General features: G+C 45.3%; 1 protein-coding gene and 1 long non-coding RNA gene across 9 annotated transcripts in view; both read right to left on the reverse strand.

Moving 5' to 3' along the window:
- LOC143354721 (uncharacterized) overlaps nt 1-21,976 on the reverse strand; it is a 597,645-nt gene that overhangs the window by 22,127 nt on the left and 553,542 nt on the right. The gene's annotated exons all lie outside the window — the stretch shown is intronic.
- LOC143354718 (uncharacterized) overlaps nt 1-21,976 on the reverse strand; it is a 575,799-nt gene that overhangs the window by 9,570 nt on the left and 544,253 nt on the right. For all 8 annotated transcript variants that reach the window (XM_076788975.1, XM_076788977.1, XM_076788976.1 and 5 more), the window contains 5 exons: nt 19,645-19,926; nt 13,202-13,316; nt 4,060-4,331; nt 3,647-3,940; nt 186-1,713 (listed from right to left, as the gene is read on the reverse strand). In XM_076788975.1, the coding sequence (XP_076645090.1) occupies nt 186-1,713; nt 3,647-3,940; nt 4,060-4,331; nt 13,202-13,316; nt 19,645-19,926 (2,491 nt within the window). The remainder of the gene's footprint in view (nt 1-185; nt 1,714-3,646; nt 3,941-4,059; nt 4,332-13,201; nt 13,317-19,644; nt 19,927-21,976) is intronic.

Raw genomic sequence — 21,976 nt, forward strand, 5'->3', positions numbered from 1 at the left:
AAAGGCAACAGCTACAAATTCAAAAAGGTCAGCTGTTGCTCTTCATGCAACGTGTCTGACCGTGATCAATCGATGTATCATCAGTGTTCCGCAACTGATCAAAAACAACCGCTACAGCTAGGACCAGCCTCTCCCAAGAGATTCAAGAAGAACCGCTAAATATGGATTGCCAAAAGTAAACTTACGTTCACTGTCAGTCAGCACGCTATTTATACCAGGGTCCCACAGCAGATGATCGGCCTCGGGCTCGCCCTTTCCTCTGTCCCCGTCGCTGCCGACAGGTGGTATGGTAGCCTGATATCTAGTCCCGATGTTGATCCTCGGCGGTGGTCCGTCGTTTCCTTGGGAATCATCCGAACTGAAGTCAGAATCTCTCTCGAACTGATGCAGCCTGGCATAAAGTCCAGGTCCAGGTCGGGAGGGGTCCAAAATAGGTGGCGGGGTGTAGCTGCTGTCCCAGTGTCTATCGCAAGCCTTCCTCAACCTCGACGGGTACGAATGCGAGGAGCTGGCATAGAGGCTTCCGTCCATTCTTGGTCTTTTCCTACAGTGCCGTACGGGACTTCCGGTTGGTATGCTGCTGGGATTAAGAAACACATCGTCATCCAGCAGCTCCTCTTTGATCTGCTCGATCGGGATCGGTAAATTCCCGCTGAACGTCTTCTGCCTCAGGTTGTTGTTCTTCGCCGTGTTAGTCTGTATGAGGAACTTGGTCGGGTTGACGACCTGCTGTTGGTTGAACTGTCCGACGTTGTACTGATGGTTAGTCTGGACATTTAGGCCGATGTTGACGGTGACAGGCTCGACCTTGGGCGTCGCCAGGCGCACCTCCTTCTTGAAGGCTAGGGCCGGGCTGAGCGAACCGGTCTGCACCAGCACGTTCGTCTTCTGCAGGCCGGCGGTCTGTATGAGCTTGAACTCGCCGTTGTTGTCGACCACGATGCCGGCCAGGCTGCCGTTCCCGAGGCCGAAGTCGACCAGGTTCTGGCTGGTGATGAACTTGTACGACTGGAACTCGAACCGTCTGCGGCTGGCCGTGGTGAAGTCCTTCGGGGTCGACGAGAGCAACGGGTCCTCCGAGTTCGGCATCATCTGGCTCTGCAGAGCGTGATGAGGCGACACCGGGAAACTCGTGCTGGTGAACGACACGGGCCCCGGTGACGACACCGAGGACGGTGGTAGAGAGGATAGTGGCGACGGTGCAGGGGTCGCTGACAACGGGCTTGGCAGTGGAGAATGAGGGTTAGGGGATCCGGACCCGTACAGGTCCGCGTCCGCGTCAGATTCGCCTGGCAACACCTCGCTCAGCGCCTCCTCCACTGCCGCTGCCGAGGACATCGTCGACGTGTAAAACGCCGCGGACAGAGGCGACGAGACCTGTCTCACGCTCTCAGGATCCTCCTGCGGACTTAGCAGCGGCAGGCTACCGGTCAGCAGACCCTCCTGGCTCGCGGGCGGCGTTGGATATGTAAAGCTTGGACTGTCGTGTCTGGTCAATGGCGATGGCAAAGGAGATTGCGTCGGCAGCGTGTGAGGACTTTCCGTGTATTGGGCACCGTAAGTACTGAATTCGGCTAACGAGTCCGGCAACGGCGAGTTCACCAGGGCCTGAAGATCCGGGTTGACAGTGTGCTGCGTCGGGTATCGATCCTCCAGCGTGATGTCCTGCAGCTGTTCCGTTGACTGCTCCTGGAGCAGGCTGGTTGTCTGAAACTGAACAGCCTCTTGTCAGTGGACCTGGATTTGTTACTTATTCCTCCGCCAGCAGAGCCGGGCAGTATTTGCCCATCTAAGACGGCTGTACCAGCGTGTATGCGAGTTCAGCAGTAGGCAATTCCTTGCGTGTGCGTATGGCTAGCACGCACCGATGTAAGCGCGCGTGTGTGCGGCTGTCGTCCGAGCTATCGGTGTGCCGCGTTCCTGGTGGTAGTTAGCTCGGGCAATTAATGTCCGATTCCTCTGCTCCCGTGCACAAAATTCTCCGCTGTCCAAGGGCAAAGGGGGTGTTCTGATTTCTCATTTTCAAAAGATCGATTTCTTTTGCAACTTTCGTTACACATATCCACCGACGATTATTTCATCACTTTTTAAAGTCTATTATCCATGGCTATGGATTTTTTAATACATCATTCAACGGTAATAGTAACTTCAATCAACAAGTCAGTCCCAATATCGTGTTCTAAAACTTTCTTTTCGTACAGCATAATTACTAAAAATCCTATTAATAGGCTTCCGGTAGATAAAGTGATCAGTACGTGAAGAATTCGTAAAATTACGTAGTCATGCTTTTGAAAAAATATCAGACAGGTTCTATTCGTTCCATTATACGAGTATTTACGGAGACTTTTGAATTCGGACGCCGGGGACAACTGAGAGACAAGATTGTGACAGAAAAATTCAAGGAAGAAATTTTTTTAAATAAACTAGAGCTTAGTGTGGACTTCTATGATCACACTTTACGAATAATCCGTAGATTACTATTTTTCTGGTTGGCACGTTCAGCTCGCATTCGTCAAAATCTCCCATCCGCATGAAAATTCCGTTCGCGACTCGTCCGGAGTTTTAAATTCCACAGGATTATATTAATTCGCGAGCGAGTCGGTGCCATAAAAATTGAATTTGCGAAGGGAGAGGAGGAGAGAGAGAGGGTGGTCGGATAATCCTGAAAAGTTCACGGGACGGAGGCGTTTCAAGGGCCCCGGGGCATGAGATGCAGGCATTAGGGTGGAATCTCTAGTATCCGTAGGTCAGACATTAACGAGACTACTCGAGGACGAGAGGTTCGGAGCCGAGGGATGCGAGATATCTGTCTGTAGATAGGTCGGAGCTAGGTAGGAGCCTTTTCAAATGGCACAAAGCGGTATTGCAAGCATCGTTGGTGCAGTCGGCGCCAGCTACTTAGATAATTCGTCTTATTAAATTTCTGCGTCGAGGAGGCCCGGCTTCGCCGATCGTGACGTAATTGAAACTAAAGCGTTTTCAGCGCTACGACGTGGAACGAATAATGAGACCCCGGGAATTAGGCTGTCAAAGGATCCTAGGGGATATTGTGTCTTATCGTGCCCGTCGAAAATGCGAATGCACCCGCCTCCTTTTATACACCTTTCTTATCCACGTATTTTTCATGTACACCGACCTTTTAACGATTCTGTACATTAATTCTTGGGTAAACAGAACCAGTTTTTAGAATTCCTGACATCTCCTCGACGTTTTCGATTCTCTAGATTTCTGTATGTTCAAAGTGTGCCGAATAGAACAATAGACTAATTTCAATTATCCCCATTTTAGTTTCTGGTGTGTAAGTATTTAGACTTTTCTATTAGACTGTTCTATCGAAGACATTAGTTCGTGATATCGTATTAAAGATCGTAATTACACTAATTCTAATAAATTCTGGTAAAGAAGTAGAAAATAATATAACACTTTGCCTTGGACAAAGTGAAAGAAATACGCAAAGAAATACGGATCTCATAAATGAATAAATATAGAAGTCGAAGATTTGCATATGAATAGAAAATGAAAACAGTTTGGATTAAAAAAGATATTTTCATTTTTGTCTATCACAAAACAAACGTAAACGAAATATGGAAAACATTGCCTTGTAAATAATATTATATGGAATGATGATGGACTTCGATCATATTACCTGCAGGGAGTCCAACTGGGTAGCATGAAGCAGGACACTATCAGGAACCGCGGTGACCTGCTGGAACACTTCATCTTGAAGACTAGGGCTGAAGTAACCGCCATCTTCAGAATATCCTGTCATCGAAAAGCTGTCTGTCACTGCTGGCTGGGACTGAGGTTGACTATTCTGTTGCTGCTGTTGTTGTTGTTGTTGCTGTTGGTTTGTCGTCGGTTGAACCGATGTTTGGTACGTCAGGTGCAGTCTTTGCCCGGGATCGGAAGTTGTTCTCTTCACAGCCATTTTGGTGGTGCCCTGATTCGAGCAATGACAAGGGAGTTCGTGAAATTATTGATTTAACCCTTTCTTTTTAATCGAATGCTGTTACAGTGGCTGGATTGGAGATTAACGAAATAAATTATGTTAAAGTATACCTTCAAGATCATGTCGGCCAGCGCCTGCGCCTGTGCCTGCGTCTGCGCCTCCTGCAGCTGTTTCTGCACGGTCGCGTGTCCTCCAACGGTGACGTTAGGCTGCCGGAAGTGTTCGCCATCGGAAAGCCTGCGAACTTTCTCCGCGGATGCCAATGGCGGCGGTGCTGGTACCGCGAAGCTCGTTTTGCCGGCAACCTGCGACGCGCTGTCGGTTTGCGTCGTGAAAACGGTCGTTGTTGTGCGCGGCTGTTGGTTCGTGCTCGTGTCCGCTGCTGCAAACGAAAAAAAATGATTTAAAACATTATTTCCAAATGTCCCAAACGTTATTTAAAACAAATAATTAAATTATTATTATTATTCATTTCTTTCAAATAATGTCTGTGTATTCCCATTTTTAGGTGAACCATGACGACTTTAGAGAGAGAGAGAGAGAGTAAATCTCCCAGTAAAATTCGCGAGTCGCAGCGTTGCGCTCGTTTTGAACGACAAATTGCAGAGCAAAGACGACGGGAGAAACGAGAATCGGATGAAAAGCAGACGAGAGAAAGAGAGAGGGAGGGAGAGAGAGAGAGAGAGAGAGAGAAAGAGAAAGATAGGAAGATCAGTAAATGCAGTAATACGATTCGCCCTTCTTCCGGTCCCGTACGTATTGGCTTCTATTATGACGTTAATATGAATTAATCGTATTGCCGGTTAAGCGGACATGCTCTCCCGGCTCGCTCCAGTTTATGGGGAATAAATTATGATGACTGCGAGCTCCTTAGCGTGAGACCGTCCCCTCGTTCGTTTCTCCGTTCCTTAATCCGCCCTTTCACGATCGCACGGCCTGGAATGGGAATAATCTTGCCGGCAAATGGTTTTAATCGTGTCGTCGATTGGAGGAAGATGGTCACGATTATTCGGAAAAATCCTATCCGAACGACGCGACGGTTTCCTGGCGAGCTTATACGTCGGAATTTCTGACGAATTACGGGACCTTCAGAAATATTTCATTTTTATCGACACTTAAACACAGACACGACTTGGAAGTCAGAAATTGATTTGTTATGACGTCAACAGAAAATATTACGGCACAAAGAAGAAAAGTTTTCGTTGCTGAGGCTATTTGTAATTATTTTCGCAACGTTTAACAAGCATTTCAGCTAGCCTCATCAAGGATCAGAAGGCAGACCGCTAATATCAACAGTGAAAACTGTACGATGTCGAATGATTTTCGAGCCGCGGAAGCTTCAAACCTCTGATCGGTTTTCCATGGGTAAATAAAAATGTCATCGACATCATGAAATTGTAGTACACAGCAAAATAAATACGAATTCCGTTCTCTCATCAATGGACGCAAACTAAATTATTCTAGACACAGTCGTTCATTGTAGAAAGCATAAATAAATACAAAGCACGATTACATTTTTCATATTCGTCTTCATCTACGCGTATAGATAAATATATTCCAGTTTATCATGCAATGGTGAACAAAAAGTAAATAAATCGTTATTTGTATAAAATACATTACTGTTAATATAAATTATTATTTCGACAGAATAAATCAAACGTTATTTGTTCTTTTTTCCCCGGGCTATTTTTATTCCCGTCCATCGTCGCGCAAAACTAAATAAATTGTTATTTGCATTCGTGTATTTTTACGGCGACGGACCGCGGCGTCTGGGATATTTTTATTTACGTCGATCGACCAACAAAAATGTTGCTAATTCCTTTTTTCCTTTTCACGCGAACCGACCCGCTGGGGCAAGAGATCGGTCCCATCAATATTTCCGCTCGCGTTCGAGACTGATGTTCAGCGGATCCGCGAAGACACAGTATTGGCCGGTGAAAAATATATTTCGGGGCGCGAACCGTCGTTTACGACGGCGCCGGAACCCCGACAGATATAAATGCGTGCATATCCTCGAGAGGGGGTGCGCTACGCGGGGGGCACGGGGGTGCAGGGGCGGAGGGGTGCGAGAGAGGAAATGGGATCCGCCGAGTGTGCGGCAGCTGTATCGCAAACGAAACTTTTCTACGACGATTTCATGAATATCTGGGTCTTCCTGCTGGCTTCCAGCCCACCTACACTGCCCCTCAAAAGTATGTCGACACTTCCTTAATTACCTAAAAACAGTCACGAGGTCGTTAACACGCTGACAGGTCGTTAAAAACAATCGTCCTAACACCAGCGTTATTGAATAATATATATATATCAGTTTATTCGTTCTGAAATTAACGAAATGCAAGGTGCAAACTTCCGTCCGGGGTCAATTTCGACCCAGGGTATCGCACGGTCATTAAATTACCCAGCTTCTGGCGAATTAAATGAATGAACAGCTGCTGCGTCAGGAATAATAGAAGAAACAATGTGACTATAAGATTTATTATTTACTAGTTAACACTGTTAGCAACGCTGTGTGTATTTTTCATTCTAATCGCCATAGTGGTTTAACCTGGATGCTGATGCAAAGGCTACCTCGCGTTAATAAGAATTTGCGAATGAATATCGTTCGATAAAGCGAATTTATAGATTGTCAAGGGGATTGCAACTGTGCGCATACTTTTGAACGGCAGTGTACTTCCTGGCTTGTTTCGCCTCCTTCGGCGTTATAGTGATCGTCGCTTACCGTTCCAGGTCGTTTTTGCTCGTCGACGGGGTCCGGTCCGCGCCCCGCGCTAATAAATCGACCGAAAGAAATTAATATCCGCCGGCTCTGAACGACTCTGATCGGCCGACTATTGCTGTTCAAAGGTAAATTGAAATCGTTCGACCCCGCCGATGGAAATAGAAACCCTGCCCGAGAAGAAACGATCGATCCCAAACGTAATTCCTCGCGTGTAAATCCGTTAAGTGTGAAAGAAACGAAAGCTGACGCTGTTCCCTGGTAACTTCCTACCTAGCGAGCCGAATAAAATATCACTTCCTCCCCTTTTTTTAGAATCTAATGAGTTGACTGCGGACTTTTATGCAATATAAAAATTGTCTTCATTTATTAGAAGATACAGAAGGTATATGCAGAGTGTCCCAAAAATGTTGTGCTTCCTTGAAAGGGGAGATTCCTGGGGTCATTTGAAGTCACTTTTTCCTTTGCCAAAATGTTCTCCGCGGCTTTGTTAAGGAGTTATTAACGAAAAACACGGACCAATCACAGCGCGGCTATAGCAGTCGGCCAATGCCAACTACGCGCTCAGTGGGATCCGCCCCTCCGCTAAAGCCGCGCTCTGATTGGTCCATGTTTTTCGTTAACAACTCATCAACGAAGCCGCGGAGAACATTTTCGCAAAGGAAAAAATTACTTCAAATGATCCCGAGAATCTCCGCTTTCAAGGAAGTATATTTTCCGGACACTCTGTATACCCCGTACGAATCGTTTTAACAAATAGAAAATAACGAAACAGTGTTCCTAAATTCTTGAAATATTTTCACTGTTTTAAATTCCATCTACTTTTGTCGTAAGCGCATATAATCCGCGTTAGTGGCAATACCGACTTCGTTTTGTGTTAATCGTAGACCCGGAGATTTGTAAAGATGCATTTATGGGAAATTATTCTTTATTTCTTTGGACGCGTATTACGGTAAAGAATGGTATTTCGTGGACAGTAATAGGATTATTCATGAAGAAGAATCGGCCATCCAACAGGATTTACCGAGCGGCCATGTGGAACAGAAGCCATTGCTGACGACGCATAACCCGATGCCGGCTGCATCGGTGCAACTCAACGAAAAGTACGATAAAATGACGGCTCTGGCTACGGAGCACCCGTAAAATATCGCGGTTATCTGCTGATCGACGCGAAAACTTTGGCAAATGGATAAAGAATTCGCCTCGTAAAAGTAATTCAGAGCGTCTCCGGAGTGCGCTCCATTACAATAAAACAGCACTCCATTCTCTTTACAGGTCCGAATTAAATTAAACTACGATTGGAAATACTGCATTGACAGTTATCAATATAAGTTGCTTATAAATATACAGCAGTTAAAAATCGACAACATAATTTTATGGAGTGTTGCATGAGTACCAGAAATTTTTGCGTCATTTTCCCCTAGAGCAAACAGTCTCCTAGAACAATAACATTTGGCATACATTGTTCGCAAGACTGCTTGAACAATTACAAAACTCAGAAAAATGTGTACAATGTATACTAAAAATATATTTTTAGCCAAAATCAGAAACTTTTGAGCAGGTACCTAGCAAGCCGTATCGCAACTGAATTGTGATTTTGATCCGACCGCGAGACAATACTAACACGCAGCAAGCAACCGCAACGATTCGAACCGAAAAGTAAAAACAGCATCCAAGAGGGCAGAGACCAGTGTTCACTTGGCCGGGAACAATCTGCTTTACCGCGACCGATGATTGGCAATTTGCAAAAATCCCCGGCGGTTTTGTCCGCGCGGATTTACGTTATTACGCGGCCGTGGAAACGCGCCGGCGCCAAATGGATTTGCGGTCTGCATAAACTTATGCATAAAAATCGGCGATGGAAATGCAGCGGGTGCGCCGTTCCAGTAAGTTTCCAGCACGCGTGCTTTATTATTTTAATTCGGCTATGAAATTGAACCGGACATTACGAAGTCTGACGGCATTGTGACCTGGGACCGAAATGAACAATTATTCATTTCTGAAAAAAAGAACTCTGACCGAACTTGTACTAACTTGTACAAACTTATACAAACTTATACAAGCACACGTCCAACGTAGCCATGCTTTAAGATATAAAGAATTTCTATAGAATGAAGAATTGAAGAAAAATTGATAAATTTTGTAAAATAAATACAGAAAAAACACTAAACACCAACGGAAAACGACTTTCCATTCGATTTCAGTGTATTGCAACTGAGATAGAAAATATTTGGCGTAAAGATTCGCGGTCTAGTCAGCGGATTTTTTAATTTCGCGCAATCGTTTTTGATTTAAATGCATGGAAAAGCCAGCGGACCGGCGGCCAGTGGATCATTAGATTTTTTTAATAAAGCGTCGATTCGACGGGGAAAAAGTTTCGCTTGGAAATCGACAGAGAAATGACCAGGGAATGCGGCGATCGATCGATAAATTATTCTCCGGGATTGTGGATCGGAAACGATTCACAGCTAAGGACTCATCGGATGGTGTGTTACCGCGTTCACATTCGCGTCGATGCAATTAGGGGAGGTCTCTCGGTCCAGTTGCTCGTCGACGATGAAATGTTTCGGTCAAATTCTCCGGAGAAATGCGAGTTAAAAGCGCGACGATTCGCCGTTGATGTGCAAATTTGAAGCGACGATCCGGGACACCGTTCGGGAAACCATTTCAACAGGAATTGAAGGCACGGCTTTTCCTTCGCGTTGAAAAATTGCTCGGCCACGCGAAAGCCATTTGTTCCCCAAAAGTTTGAAGTTGAATAAATATTACTCGAATAACACGTCGCTCCTTCCGCGCTATATTTTTCACCCCGGAGATATATCTACTTTCAAACGTAATGCAAATATCAGATTCATCTTGCGTTTGATATTAAACAAATACTATTCAAATAATAAATCATTTCCTCCATTTTCTGCAATATTTTTCTTTCTAGAAATACGAAATACACGTTCCAACGTAGCAAAAACGAAAGGAAAAAAATGAAGAAAAACTATCCTGGATTCCAGGTGAAGTAAATAATTTCGTCTATTTCGTGAAATATTTTTCTGCCTAGAAATACAATATCGATTTTTCAATGCAACAAACAAAAAAGAATCTATCTTGGATTTCCGGTGAAATAAATATTATTCGAATGATAAATCATTTCTTCTATTTTCTGCAATATTTTTCTTCCTAGAAATGCAATATCTATTTTCGAATGCACGAAATAAATAAAAGAACTATATTGGGTTCCAGGTGAAATAAATATTATCTGAATAAAAAATCGTTTCTTTTATTTCATGCAATATTTTTCTCTCTGGAAATGTTTGTATTTTGAAGTGTGCAGAACAGAAATGGAATTACTTTGGTTTGAATTGTACAGAATGCAAATTAAATTAATATTTAACCTATTCTTATACATATTTTATACAATATTTTTATTCCCAGAAATGTATGTAATTGCAAAGGACGGAGTAAAACAATTATCTCGAAAACATACTTCAGTGTTGAACCAGGTTGAATAATTACAGATCGAAAAATACATTGCAGAGATTATTATGGAGAGCACATGATTCATAAATTACTGACCGAAGCATCCCAACTTTCTGTAAACAGAGTAGACTGCGAGATTGTCCTTCGCCAATTTATTTCGCGAAGTTGGCGAGTGTTGATATTTACGTTCACCGTTTGTGCGGGCATTTCGCGCAGCATAAAAAATAGACATAAAATCACTCGACGAAACAGACGTTCATATGAGTTTTCGAATTTATTATAGTGCACTCGGGTCACATGTTCGCTTGAGCGTTTTACTTCCGGCAGTTGTGCTCGAGAGTAGAATTTTCTGGTCGACAGACCTAAAAGCAACTCTCCAACAGCTGCCGCTTCTACTTTGAAGAGCGAGGGCTCGCAGGAATCTACTGTCACACGCACGCATGGCGACATTTTATCGCCGAAATTCTACCAGGAATTCTACGAGCCAATAAACCGATTCGACCGTTGTCGACAAACGAAATAAGAATATTCGACAGAACCGTGTCCCCGAAATATATTGGTGCGGAGAAGCTAAACTACGTTTTTCAAACACGTCTGCTTAAATAAAATAAATCACATCTTCAAAATACAACAGTTTCGATAAAATAACACACCGACGACAGAAATTTGCAGTACTGTACAGAGTGTTTCCGAAATCATGGCACAAGCGAAAACCAAGTTGAAAAGAAGTTGAGTGTTTACATTTACTCGTACCACACTTGAACGTGTAATCATTGAGGTCATTGAGTAATGTAATTTCAGTGGTGCCTCAGACAGGGACAGTCGAGGGCTCCTGTCCTACAATTAATAAATTGTAAAATTGTAAATAAATTCTAAAATATTTGATAACATTACACGACTACCTACAAGAAGAAGAATATTTGCATTGCATGCCTGTGTATAGCATATTCAATACTCTAATGGCTATATTTCGACAACAACAAAATAGAATTTTGAAATCAGAATTATTTTAAAGGACATCAATCATATACGTCTTTACGTTCGAAATCTTGACGGCTCGACGTTATAGTACAAGTGGTTAAATTCCCGAGAGCCGTGACGGTGGATTCCAACAAGAAAATAGTTCTCAGAACATTTACGGAGGACCTGGGTACAATCAAATTGAGGATCGCGGAGCCGGGTTAATCCGATGAACGTCTCTCAGGCGAACGCTGAGAACACAAAATTCGCGGGCGCGATTCCGATGATTTATGTAGCCCGCGACGTATCTCAATTCGGTCGTATCTCCCTATCCGTCGTGCCCCGGTGTCCCCGTCGACCCACCGTTCGTTCCCTTCGTCGTCTATCTACCCCTCGGAGCGTGTACATTTGCCAGAAGCTCGCGTGATATTCCGCCAGGCGAGGAATCGCTCCTCCGCGCGCTCTATGGACTGCCGAAGAATCGTGATTTACGAACCGAGCACGCCAGAATATTTCTCGCATTGTCCACGTTGGAACGATAAATCAATTCGCGGCTCGGCAGAACGGAGGCCGCGGTGGGGAGGGAAGGGGGTTGAACGGGGTTGCAGGGGGAGGTTGCGGCGGACCGGGTAGATGCCGCGCTTTTGTAACAAAGTGTGCGTCGTTAGCGATTTATGCGCTATTTCGCTACCGACCGCTGCCAAGAGCAGCGGGGAACGAAACTATCGTTCCTTTCGCGCGAATTCTTTGCGGAACCAACCCCCCTCACCCCCGTTGCCGTATAGAAATTAATCTCGCGGAATTAACGCTGGAAACCCGGCCTTCCTTCCCGCTGCTAAGATCGAGGATTATCTTTCCTCCTACTTTTTCTTTTTGTTGCTGCTGTTCGATCGCGCGAGTCTCCGGTGCACGTGCAGCACAATGCGCAGAAACGAATGCATTACCGTACACTTTTTTGTGTCGCGGGGAAATGCAACGATCGGTAGACTTTGTCTTTTACAGAATTTTTAAAGAATATTTAAAGAATTTGATAATACCGTCGCAATACTTTGGAATCGTTGAAATTATTAAGAGGAGGAATGAAAATGTCTGTGTGGCTCCTGTGTCTTGCAATTGTTTTCTGCAAAAGATTTGTTTCTTCCGAGAAAAGATTTGTTCCGGTACACGCGCAGCAGAGTATACACGGTGTTTTCGAAATCATGGCAAAAGCGACCGGGTGGTGATTCTACATGCAGAAACGAGTCGAAAAGAAGAAATAACATTTTTCTCTTTAACCTCTCGCTTCCGAGAAAATCGAGTTTGAAAATGCATCGAATCTGCGTCTGATCATGACCTGCCGATTCTACTTCCTGCAAAACGAGAAAAAGTGATGCATGTAACACTGCATTATTATATACATATATGTGCTATGAAAAAAGTGACTACATTGAATTGCGAACGTTTTATGCGACATTCAATTCGGTACGATTGGCATCGACATTTTCACGAATTCTGGAAAATACTGCGGCACCAGGTACGAGGCGGTTCATCGCACGCGGTTTCGAATTCGACGGTGGCGAACTCGTTTTCGGTTCTAATGGATTCAAAATTAACTCGGACCGCATAACGATGCATTTGCGTAAGCACAATAGCATTTTGGAGCAAGTAACAACTGTCAAGTGGATTCTGCGTACGCAGATGTCACACGTCCAGTTGCTGAACATATCTACGTTAAAGTGAACGTAGCCTGACAGTTAATATAACTCGACCCGCTCCTTATGATTATAGATAGGAAAATACAGGAGAGAACGGGACAAGAATAGCGGACCGCAGCGGTTCGGGCGGCGAACAGAGATGGACGAATCGAGATACGTTCCCGAGTACATAAATCATCGAAATTATATTCATACTCTATACCACTTTGAATTTCCATGCCGCAGCACGGCCGTATCAGCGCCGTGTCCGTGTTATGCGACGGGATGTGCATGCTTTTCTAAATTACTGCCGAGAATCTCCATTCTACTCAGAGTTTGATCATATTCCAAATTAAATTCTAAAATGTTAATATTACCTGAGATGTTGGATGGAATTATTAATCGTATGTCAAGTATCTTCCTACAACTTACCAGTCGTTCTCTTTTGGATTATTTTCTCCTCGATGAGCGCTCTCACACTGACAGACGCAGTTTGCAATGGCGGCCCGACTACCTCCTTCTTTTCGCTCTTCTTGTTCTCCGCATCCTGAAACAGAACAAAAAAAAAAAAATAAAACAAATCAATAACGTCGATGTATACACCTTCCTTGTAATTTCAGCCTACAAATTTTTTGCATTTTATCATAATTACAGTAGCTACGAGAACTGTAAAATTGTATTCTGCCCGTACCAATATTTTCCCAACAAAAGATTGACAAACAGTGACATCGAAGACGGAGAATGACGTAATACCGAAAGTACACGAGTGGAATGTGCGCGATATTGTCACCAGGAATTCCAGAATCTCAAAGATGACGTTAAAGCGGGAAACTTGCTATAGGGCTGCGAACAAAGCTGTGTCGTGTAATAGAGAGTTCTGCTTGACCTCGTCTAGAATTCGCAAATTGTCTCGGATCTAATTGTACCGGTCTCGTTACTCGAAGATCAATTAGAATGGCAGCTCACGCTTAAGTGCGCCAAGAGGGATGGAATGAGACACGGCGCAGATCAGACATTTCTGTGGAGATTATTAGAGGGAAAGAGAGACGAAAAAGGGGACGGATTAAGGACTGCGTGGAGGAGATTAAATGACGGGATGAAAGAAAGTGGCGAATGACGTAAATTGTAATTTTCAATTCGAGTGAAAATTCCGCGACACCTCGTCCCCCTTGTCAGATTCCCGATCCGATATCGTTCAAGACACTTCTCAATACGATCGGTTCAATCGATCGGCAAAAGAAGTACAACTACATTAGAAAACAAAACAATGATATGCCTCTTTTACCATTTTTTTAATGAAACTTTCATCAACATATTTCTGACATTTTTCTGCTTAAAATGAGTCCAAACATGACACAGTTTGGAGCAAATTTACTCGTTTAATACACGATACAGTAGAACCTCTATTATCCGAATTGATACCTAGCTACAGTGTTAGGTGAAATTTGTATAGATTTCTACAATGAACGTATTGAGTTTTCAAATTGATGGTACAATGGGGAATTTAGATATAATTGCGCACCGGTTCGGATAATCGAGGTTCCTAGTAAGTAACGAATTAAACGAGCAAATACGAGCATTTTAATCGGGAGAACGCGACGAATATGTCGGTGAAGGTTTCGTTGAAAACTAATTGAAAAGAACGATATCGAAAACAATCGGGTCCACGTTTAAATTTCCGTAGCAGGAAACTTTGAATTCGACAAGGAAGCTGATTCGTCGATCGGTCGAGCTGAAATTCGATTAGAAACTAAAAATTCAATTTCTGGCGGTCTGTCGTTCGATTAATTTCTTCGGGCGTCTGGCGGGAACGTTTTCGGGAAGTCTCGCGGTGCTTTGTCCCGTTCATCACCGGCCATTTCGTTAATCGGAAACGCGTCCTGGGGCTGGACACACTTCGATCAGGTCTCTCTCTCTCTCTCTCTCCTCCGGGTGTAGATTGGTGGTCCCGATGAAACGAAGGGTTAATTGTCCCCGGGTCCGGACGCCGCCGCCGCGGTAATTAGCACGCGCGTCCACGTCGGACGAGTATATATCTTCGTCCCCCTATTCGCGGACTCGTCCCCCTTTCCGAGGAGCCATGCATCATGGTCCCCCGATGATACCCCGGCGTTGGCCGACGACGTCGTCATCTTGATCAGCCCTTAATGGCGGGGCTGCTGGATCCCGTAATCGCTGATCGTCATCGTCCTCCTCAATTTCCTATCTGCTACTTCGATATGTAGCCACCTACGGCCCCCGTCCGTTTCTGCGTCGTTCATACAATCACCTTGCCAACACCACCCCCCGCCGATCCATGTACATATGTCCGTGTGCGTGCGTGTGTATATATATATATATCACCTCTCACGAAATTGAACTCTGTCTTTGACGTGGCGTACCGCGTTCGCTTCATGAATATTGATCGGCGGCCGTTAATGCGCGAAATTGATTGCGGAACGCTCGCTGGCTATGACTCATCAATTCGATTCGTGTCGATTCCAGCCCCCCCCCCTCCCTCCACCGACGACTTCCTTGCACGGTAATGCATTTTTTTGTCGACGATTTTAATCGGTACCGATCCCTACCCCTTTTCCATTTTCACCCCTTCCCACCCGGCCGTTACCCCTGCGCGTGCGCAGTCCTAGGTTAGGTCCATTTTTTTCAACGTGTTTACCAGACGATTTTTTAAAAGCATCTATTCTTATCGACAATAGATGTCCTGCTACTGCTCTGCGGATTTCTCTGCAGAATAAAAATGATCTGCATTAACCCTTTGCACTCGAGTGGTGACTCCGAAGCACCACTAGAAATTATTGTGGCATTATTTCAAAGAAATTACAAAAAATATTACAAAATATTTGTTACATCACAGAATTTCTATTTAATAGATTAGTAAACATTTAAATATTATATGTGGTAATCGGATCAGTTTCGTATGAATAAAATGAAAATATTCCAAGACGGAAGAAAAATTTAGTTTTAGAATGAAAATAGCGCCGAGTGCAAAGGGTTAATTCTTCCTTCAAGACGTTGAACAGTCGCAGGGGTGAAAAAAGACTCATTCTTGAAACACTTGGCAATAATAAATTGGAAAATTACCTAGACCACGGATTATTTATGATAAATATCAGTAGGAGAAATTTAAAACTGTGGAAGTGTTGAAAGAATTGGAGGCTATTGGTACGTAATTTTCAATTTCTGAATGTCAATGAATCAAGGAAGAAATGCTGAAGCGACACCTGTGTGTTGCAATTAATACAGATAACTTTTACTTTGGATACAAAACTGCAGTCTAATACTACTACTGTTCGTCTACTGTTCAACATAGGTTGGTTTTACAAAAAGGCCTAGTCGCAGTGCACATTAAAAATGAATCTAATCTCAAGCTACCAAGGGGGTTGGATGAAGAATAGAAAAATGGAAGGACAATTTAGTGGTTGTAAATGACCGCGTGTGGTGGTGGGGATAATGGTGTCACCGACGTGCGAGATTTAGCGTTTTCAACAGCTCGGTCGACGTTGTTTCGAAGTCGAAGCCGGAGTCTTGATAGAGAAACGTAAAAACCGAACGCATATACGCGTTTGGTCGCTCGTATCCCGGGCTGCCTCGATTCGAGGAATATGTCGGTGAAATTGGCAGCTGCGTCTGAATCCCCTGGTCGGAAATTGTTGCGCCAGGACGAAAGAGAGAAAAAGAGAAACGGAGAGAGGGAGAGAGGGAGGGAGCGGTTTAAGGTTTTGTCGGCTGACGTTACTCGGGGAAAGGGGATTAAGGGATTCGTCGACGTTTCGAATAATACAAAAATGCTCGCCGGACTAGTTTCAACCGCAGCGAACTTTTTCAACGGAAACGTTTGCTGAAAACGCACCGGCCATGCGTCAATGGAACCGATTAACGCTTAATCCTCGGATAAATAGAGCTGGTTCGTTCGCGTTTAGAAGATAAAATACTGGGTAAACTGAATCAAAATCGTCGATTTCATTGCGCCGGTCCCCCTTCCTTTTTTGCCTTTCCTCAGAAGGCCAAAAAAAAAAAAAAAATTATATTCAGACCGCTTTTTCTAAAGAATCGATTTCGAGTCTGCCCGTGGACCAAATGCGTCGAGTTATCAATTAGTCACCGAACGGCAAAAAATATTCGAACCGAGCAACAGGGCATTGACGAAACGTTGCCAGGCGGAAAAACGAATAAACATAAGCTTCTTCGTGTCCTGTTCATTGCTTTCATGTTGAGCCTCCGTGACTCGTCGTCTATGAAAGCTGAGACCGAGCGGCTAAATTAAACATTATCCACAATGATGAAACCCATTCGATGATTAAACCGTAAGCAGCGTCGTTTTCCGCGCTCCCAGGCGTAAGGGGCACCTCGACGCCTCAACGTTGAAAATAATTCTTTTGCGAACGGTCTAATGGCGATTGCCGGGTGAACAAGTGTCCGCCATTAAGCGGGGGCCGCGGCGCTGAATGGGATCGTCTACAAACGTCGAAATTCCGCGTGTCCGCGTCGGAAGCGTGGTTCAGGGTATCGCGAACCAACCCGGAGCCGACGCTACGGTACGCGTGCACGCCTTCCATGGTGCGTAAATGGTCGTATTCATAGTGCAGGGTGCTAGAAATCGGAACGCACTCAGGCTCCCGGCATCCTGCGTCGCGGTCCGTGAACGTGTCCGTGTTCCACGTTGTCCCTGAACGCTCGCGGGACTTCTAATGCACGCGATCGTGAACAGGCACGCGGCTCGGCGCCATAAAGGCCCCGGCCGCATGAATATGAATGTGTACACAGATCAGAATGAATGGATCTGGACGCGGTCGCATGAACGGAACGCTGGGCGCGAAGCCGGGACGCGCGCGGATACCAGGAGACGCGTGGAACGACGCCGAACCTTCGAGGCCGAATCTCTCGATGAAAACTCGCCTCGGAACGAGTGCTCCGGTGAAAACCCCCGGCTGTAACCGGTCCAGATTCAATCTACATAATGGAGAAAGCTCGAGACAATGTTTGCACGCCTCCCCGTCCCCCGTCCCCCATCGCCCTCCGCACCCTCTTTTAACCATCCCCGCCTCGCCACCCTTCTACAGCTTCCAACCTTTCCGTCTCCGGTCCGCCGCGGAATGCAAGGGGGATCCGGTAGAACCAAAGAGCTTGTTAATGGGTTCATTTGGATTCGATCATCGCCTTGCCTTTCTTTCATCCACCCCTAACCCCTCCCTCTGCCTCTCTTTCTCTTTTTCTTCCTGCTTCGACTGCTTCGACTGCTTCGACTACATCAGAGCCAGTCTTTACTCATTTACTCGTACCAATCTTTGCTTTATCGACTCGCCTCTAACTCCAGCTCTTTGTGCCCGACGACCAGTTGCCGAGGGGGAAAGAGATCCAGACGCAATTGCGATCAAGGCCCAGCCTGATTGCAGGCTGGATCATCGAGGAAGTTTGATGACGAGGGAAAGGGACTGGGGATATGGTGTTGCGAGTTGGGGGTGGTTAGGGCTGGGTCTTGGGGAGGGTGGGAATTGCGGTGTTGCGTTGAACTGCTGGGGCGGTTTGGATCGAGGGTAGACATCCGAAGGTGTTCCTCCGGTGGTTGTGATTGGGAGGAAATTTTTTCAAAATTTTCCACGAGCCTGGGTGGCTTTTTTATTTGTGGTTCTGCGAATGCGTGCTCGTCCGGTTTGTGTATCTTTATCCTTTCCCCAGGTGCACTTATATTCTCGTACTTCATGCAGACAATTTTTATTTTGCACGAAGAACGAAGACGAAATTTTGCACGTAGACGAAATTTTGCAAAATCTGGACGAAAAATTCCCAGACGGCAGAAGCATTCATCTGCAATGTCCACCCCTATCTCAAACTTCCCGCATGCTCCCGACGATCAACTGAAGTTTGCGAGTATACGTTTTCGAAACTGTTCGTCACGGAGATCATCGTACTCGCGCAGCGAACAGCGAGCCATTCAGCGCGTCTACTCGCGACGGTCTCTGGACAAGAATTACAGAAAATCTAGCTTTTCTTGCCTCTTCTATCGTTCCACCTGTTCCACCAGGAGCGGGGGAGGGGAGGGGAAGGAGGTCGAAGGACAAACCGCGGCCGCATCCGGCGTGCAGAATTGAATTTTCGCGAAGAATTTCGCAAAGCGCTGCGCGCGGTGCACGGTTCAACGGTGTATTACCATATGAATTCGCAATCCGAGAAACTCGCGGCGGGCTCGACGTGTAATCAACCCGTGATTTCATTGAAAATCTTAGCCCGCCCGTCCCCTCCCCCCTCCCTACCGCGATCCTACGCTCGGAATGTAATCAACCGGCGATTTCATGAAAATCTCGGTCGGTTACGGTGCACCGTGCTTTTTCGCGGCGCGTCTCTACGCGATAATCGTTCCGTGGAAAATGAAGAGTAAAAGGGAAAAAGAAAGAAACCGGAGGAGACAGAGGGGAGGGAGAGGAGATCCAGGGGAGAGATCCGCTCGGCTTCAGTACGCCCATCCTTTTCCGCTCCGTCGTGCCCGTGAGCGGAAAGTCCGAACAGAGAGGCTCTTAATAAGGTCAAGGAAGAGCCTCGGCTGTTACAGTCAGTTGGAATAGAAAGATCAGCGATTCTTGCCAACCCCGACCTCTACATTTTACCCAACGTTGCCCCCCCCCCCTCCGCATCCCTTACTGTCGCATCGAAACTCTTCTCGCTGATTAAAAATGTTTTAACGAACGGTGTGTCACACATGGGGAAGGGATCAAAGGGAAAGCTCTTTCGTGACAACCAAGCAGACTGTACAGGACTAGGATCGAAGGGAGACTGTCTGTGAGGTGTGCTTTTACCGCACAGAAGTCGAATATATTTTGTAAATTCGAATAAGATTGATATTCAGTGTAAGAGAGTCGAGAACAAAGAAGAGAACTTACCTTTTTGAAGTAACCACCGTGAAGTCGCATATGACCGTTCAAAGCCGGTATGTTCTTGAACTTCCGATGACAGAGATTGCACTCGACTGGTTTTGGCTCGGTCTGCGACTTGTTGGTGGCAGTGACAGTGCCAGGGGACGCCGAGTTTCCCGGCGACGGACTGCTTTTCCCAACATTTCCACTCCCAGGCGAATTCGCCGGCGGGTGTTGCTGCTGGTGTTGCTGCTGCGATTGTTGTTGCTGCTGCTGTTGCGCCTGTTGCTGAGCCTGTTGCTGTTGTTGCTGAAACAACACATCCCCACCAGTTAATATAATTATCCTTCTTGAATTTGGTCCAATATTACATTTAAAGTGCAATCGAGCAGAATTTAGAGAGTGCATCACTTTTTCGTTTATTGTTCGATTACAAAGTGCAGTTTCTAAATATAGTAGAAAGTGCAATCGAATGTCTTTAAAAAAAATTCGTTCGTGAATAGAAGATGTGCAACGATGTGATAGCTCGGGAAGAAAATATAATTCTGTTTGATTGCCTTTCTGATAAAATACGTTGACCAAAGTGTGAAATTCTGCAAACTTTCTTTTCATTCTATCCACAGTGAGGAAATAGAGAAGGTAGAATCCCCAACGAATGAATTTGCAATGAAACGTCAGTAAAAGCGTATAACAATCTCAATTTGCATGAGCCGCCCGCCCCGGGCTTAATCGTCCCGGTGAAGAATCCCCCGCGTCGCATTGTAAAGTAACATTTTATTCCGGAGTGTTAACGAAGCTTCAACAGAAGAGGAGCAGACACTTGTTTCGCACCTTTGTCGGACGATTAACAGAAACATCCTGCGTATCGAGGACCCTTCGGCCCTCCTAACTTTGAAGAATCGAGTGCACTCGAGGACACGATTACCATGGAATAAAATATTCGATGAAAATCTCTTCAATTGAACGGTTTTCGCCTCAGCAGCGATAAAGACGCTTTTGTGTTCCGTTCTTTTTACCTGTTTCTTTCAAACGCGCGTCGGAGAAAATTATTCATCTTTCGCGTTTTAAAGAAGCATTGTCGACGGGGAGAGCGATGGCGGAGAAGAAAGGATAACGTGTAACACGTTTGTATCGAACTTCTGCCTTCCGTTCTGCGTTCTATCATGGCTTTGCTTTCTCCCGTGCAAAAATGAACGCTCCTCGAAACGGAGATACAGCGGCGGCCGTCAAAAATTGTAGAATGCAGAAAAAACTCCATGGATAATTAGAAACGTATAGGTGTGAACTTGCTGATGCATTCGTGAATATATTTAAATAAATTGCGGATCTTTGTGCAGCATAAAAACTTCCTCCATTAATTGCAAGCAACGGTGTAAAATGTATTTTCACCTTTAACCATTACAATTTACTTAAAAACAGCCATATCCTTATGATAACGATTTTACCATTTTTTGTTTCGCGTTGTAATTCTTCCGTGAATCTGTATGCAAATAAAAACTGTCCCCACCAATTTTGGTCCCAACCAACTGTCTCCTAACAATTTTAATTGCTCAAAAACAACATGCTTCTATCCTTGTGTTCTTCCACCGATTTCATTGTTTCGTGTTTCACACTATCATTCCTCTCGCAAATGCATAACATTCGCAATCCGATGATCACTTTTCGGTCACCGAATCCTACGTCCGAATTTTCAATCACGTTAATTCGATCACCGTGAAAATGGCGGAATGTAGCGGTCAAATCCAAGTGTGTCGAACAATTCAGTGTTCTTCACACCGTGTTCGCCGGGGAACAAGAAAATTGAAATTCTTGGAGCCGTGACAGGGCCGCAGGGGTTGCGTTTCGCGCCCCTGCCCCCCCCCCCCCCCGTTGGAGAATTTATCGCGCAACGTAATAAAAATTCTAATAAAACCGTTTGCTTCTTTCTTCCGGCGTCTCTCCGTTTCGCCGTTTCATTCTTCTGAGATAAAAGAGGGGCTGGGAGGGTGTTGCGGGGATGATGCGTGATAATAATATGGTTGGCTGGAGAACGCGGAATTCCTTCTGGCCCCGGTTAAGCCCTCTCGAGAGCTGAACCATTCCTCTTCCGGCTGCTTCGAGCAGGAAACTCCGGGAACTTCGTAAGCGTTCACGTAGAAACCGGGGACGAGTGCGGGGGTGGGCGCGGGGGGTGGAACGGACACTGGAATAGCTAAGTACAGATCGAGAACGATACACCTTGTTACGCGGCATAACGTTCCGTAATTTTCATCTGCTTCCGAGGCGCACGGGGAAAACACCGAGGCACCGAAGGTAAATACTGGCAACGCGTGCATTTTGCCCCTCATTCGCCCCGGCTTCTTCCGTTTCCCTTTTTTTA

The sequence above is a fragment of the Halictus rubicundus genome, chromosome 6 (genome assembly GCF_050948215.1).
Source record: "Halictus rubicundus isolate RS-2024b chromosome 6, iyHalRubi1_principal, whole genome shotgun sequence".
NCBI lineage: Eukaryota > Metazoa > Arthropoda > Insecta > Hymenoptera > Halictidae > Halictus > Halictus rubicundus.